Source organism: Myotis lucifugus, unplaced genomic scaffold, assembly GCF_000147115.1.
Source record: "Myotis lucifugus unplaced genomic scaffold, Myoluc2.0 scaffold_37, whole genome shotgun sequence".
Classification (NCBI taxonomy): Eukaryota; Metazoa; Chordata; class Mammalia; order Chiroptera; family Vespertilionidae; genus Myotis; species Myotis lucifugus.
In genome coordinates this window covers 1,060,028-1,063,601 of record NW_005871085.1, presented here as the reverse complement: position 1 = coordinate 1,063,601, position 3,574 = coordinate 1,060,028, and the positions used below count along the sequence as shown (strand labels likewise).

At 49.0% G+C, this 3,574-nt stretch overlaps 1 protein-coding gene across 1 annotated transcript in view; it reads left to right on the top strand.

The window, feature by feature from the left end:
* Nucleotides 1-3,574, top strand: part of PPIH (peptidylprolyl isomerase H) — a 22,067-nt gene that overhangs the window by 7,811 nt on the left and 10,682 nt on the right. Inside the window, exon 7 of the mRNA XM_014454489.2 lies at nt 3,006-3,214. Within this exon, the coding sequence (XP_014309975.2) occupies nt 3,006-3,214 (209 nt within the window). The remainder of the gene's footprint in view (nt 1-3,005; nt 3,215-3,574) is intronic.

Sequence of the window (3,574 nt, the reverse complement as noted above, 5' to 3'; positions counted from 1 at the left end):
TTGGTCAAAGCTCAGCCACTGAGCCATGCTGGCTGGCAGTAGTAGTTTTATGAGACCTATGCTTTTAATAATATTAGTACTTTCAGTTTTCCATTTTCTAGTCATTTTTTTTTCTGAATAAAGGAAGTATGCAATAATATATTCATAGTTACACAGACATTGTTGTAAGATAGTGCTGCTGAAACTTAACTTGGGTTTGCTGATATACAAAAGTCTGAATTTAGCATATTAAAGGCAGTTTAGGGGGATCAATATATAATGAACAAAAATACACTTCATATGACAGTCAAATGTCTCTTTACAATATGTTATCTATAACAATAAAAGGGTAATATGCTAATCATTCCAGACATCCTTCCTGACGAAGATGGGGCCGGAAGGAAGCCAGCCCGGGTCCCGGGTGCCTGCCGGTGGCCAGAGGAGGGAAGCCTGGGTCCCGGGTGCTAGAGGGAAACTGATGTCAGCAGCCGGTGGAAGGAAGGCCTACTCTTGCATGAATTTTCGTGCATCAGGCCTCTAATATATATATGTGTGTATATATATATATATATATATATATATATATATATATATATATATAAAGCCTAAGTGACCATCCTACTGGCTGACCGCTCAACCGTCCGACTGGTAGCTATGACGTGCACTGACCACCGGGGGGCAGTCGCTCAACACAGGAGTGGAAACCACAGGCATGGAAACATGGAACAGACTGATGAATCTCAGAGGAAAGGGAGGAGGAGGGTGGAGGGACGGTGGGAAGAGATTAACCAAAGATCTTATATGCATACTAGAGGCCTGGTGCACGGATTTGTGCACCAGTGGGGTCCCTTGGCCTGGCCTGTGCCCTCTCGCAATCTGGGACCCCTTGGGGGATGTCAGAGAGCTGGTTTTGGCCTGACCCCCGCAGGCCAGGCTGAAGGACCCCACCGGTGCACGAATCGGTGCACTGGGCCTCTAGTATATATATAAAAAGCCAGCAACCAGAACGCCTTAACGGCCATAACGACCAGTTGCTATGACGCCCACTGTGGCCAGCAAACCCTCCCAATCAGGGGGTGGGGCTGGCAGGCCAACTTCCTGCAGCCCCTCCCCCCAGCCAGCTCTGCCCCAATCAGCCCCCCCACTCCAATTGGGCAGGGCCAGCCGGCCAACCACCCATGGCCCCTTCCCCAGGCCACTAGCCCCCAGTTGGCCCCCCCCTGACCCCATTCAGGGATGGGGCTGGCCAGCCCACCTCCCAGAGCCCCTCCCTGCAGCTGGTCCCACCCCCAATCAGCCCCCACCACACTGATTGGCCCGCAGCCCCTCCCCCAAGCCAGCCCCACCCCGATTGGCCCCTCCCACACCAATCGGGGGTGGGTCCAGCCTGCCCACAGCCCCTCCCCACAGTTGGCCCCGCCCCCAATTGCCCCCCCCCACTTGGGGGTGGGCCAACTAGCCAACTTCCTGCCGTCTCCTCCCCACAGTCCTGGCCCCAATCCGATTGGGGCTGGGCAGGCCGGACCTCACCCGTGCACGAATTTGTGCACTGGGACTCTAGTTTATAATAATAAAAGTGTAATATGCTAACTAGACCAGACAGCCAAACGACCTTCCAGATGTCATTCTGGACGGAGCCATAGGGGCCGAGGCAGAGGCAGTTAGGGGCAATGAGGCAGGCAGACAAGTGGTTAGAGGCAATGAGGCAGGCAGGCAGGGCAGCGGTTAGGAGCTAGTGATCTTGGATTGCAAGAGGGTGCAGGCCAGGCTGCGGGTCCTCCTCCCACCCCTGTGCACAAATTTTGTGCACCAGGCCTCTAGTGCGATATAATAAAGAGCTAATATGCTAATTAGGCCTGACAGCACAACGGCCTTTTGGAACAACCAGTGGGTGAGGCTGCGAGGCAGCCGGGGCCATAAGGGCCGAGGCAGCCAGGGCTGTGAGGGCCGAGCCCCTTGCATGAATTTCGTGCATCGGGCCTCTAGTTAAATATAATGATGTAAAAACATTTTAAAGGCGTTCCAGGGTCCAGCCCCAGGGATCCAGGGGTTCCCAAAGGTGTGGACGGAGTCGGCAAAGAATGTTTTACACGGAGACAGCGTTCAGAACTCTCTAGCTCTCTTTAGTCTCCGTGGATCTTCCTGTGCCTGGCTGAGGCCACAGAGAAAGATCCCGAGGCAAGCTGAGCCTTTATTTTTTATAGTCAGAGGTAAACAAGGTAGTGGTTACCAAAGTTACACTGTTCTTGTGAGTTTCACTTGTTTACACTGTTCTTGTGAGTTTCACTTGTTTTTGTTCTTATTGCACTTCCCTCAGCCTATTAGCTTCCCAGGTAAGATCTAGGGAGCGTTATAAGGTCAAGCCTAATTATGCTTAAGAGGACTGTGCCCTCCAAGCTGGGACTTGTTTGTGACTTTGCCAACAGGTCAGTCCGAGGTTTAACCCTATAGCGGCTCCCCACAAAGGAGGAAAATTGGAGAGAGATGGCTAGCGAGGTTCAGATTCTCTATTTTAAAAAACACTTTTCCTCAAAATTCAATAATATAGGATTTGGGATGTACCAGTAAAAAACAAATGTCTTTTTTTTCTAGCATAGGAATGGCAACTTAGTGCACTTTCTTAAAATTTTTAAATTACCATTGTTATAGAAAAACCATTCAGACAAAACAGTTTATGGCATAGACAATAGAACTCTTCTCACCTAGTTACTAATTTATAACTATAATTCAGTTATAACTAATATTGGACTAAATAGAGCAAGTCAGGTTCCATAAACAGTTGTTCCCATTATAAAAATTTGTACTGTAGGGGAAATGTACATTTATTCGCGGATCTAGTTCCTTGAGGGCAGAGATGTGTAGCCTCCTCATTTCTATATCCTAGATCAGACCCTGGCTCATAAATGCTCAGTCAGTTTTGCTGAAAGAAAGTGTGGAGCAATCAGAGCCACAGGCTCTTGGGGAATCTTGCCCTTCAGCTAGCATGGCAAGGAAAACTCACTGCAGGTATGTTTGGTTTCCATCAGGCAAATAGTGGTCCCAGTACAAATGGCTGCCAGTTCTTCATCACCTGCTCTAAGTGTGATTGGCTGGATGGGAAGCACGTAGTGTTTGGTGAGTCCTACTCCTGTTCTATGGTCCTGGGCCCATTCACTCAAAGTGGGACTCCCAAAAGAGCCAGTCCCCGCACTCTCATACCCAGAGGTCTTGACTTGTTTAACTGCTCTGTGCAGTAGTGGGGTAAGTGGAAGCGAAAGTGGGAGGTGGGGAGGATGTGTAAGGACAAAGGGGCCATCTGGTAAAGTGCATAGCCACTTGGGTGATATGTATGTCTAAGGGGAAAACCCCCAGATGGTATTATTTAAGAAATACCACACAGGCAGCATGGTGCAGTGGAGCTTTGCAATTGCTCAGATCTAGGTTTGAGCCCTAATTCTGCTGCTTACTATCTGTGACCTTGGGTAAGTCATTTCATCTCCATGGAATCTCAATTTCCTGAAATTGGTATGGGGATCAAATGAGACAGTGGTGTGAGAAGGGGCATTGGAAGCTGGAAAATGCTATGCAAATTGAGAATAGTAAAATCCAGTTCATA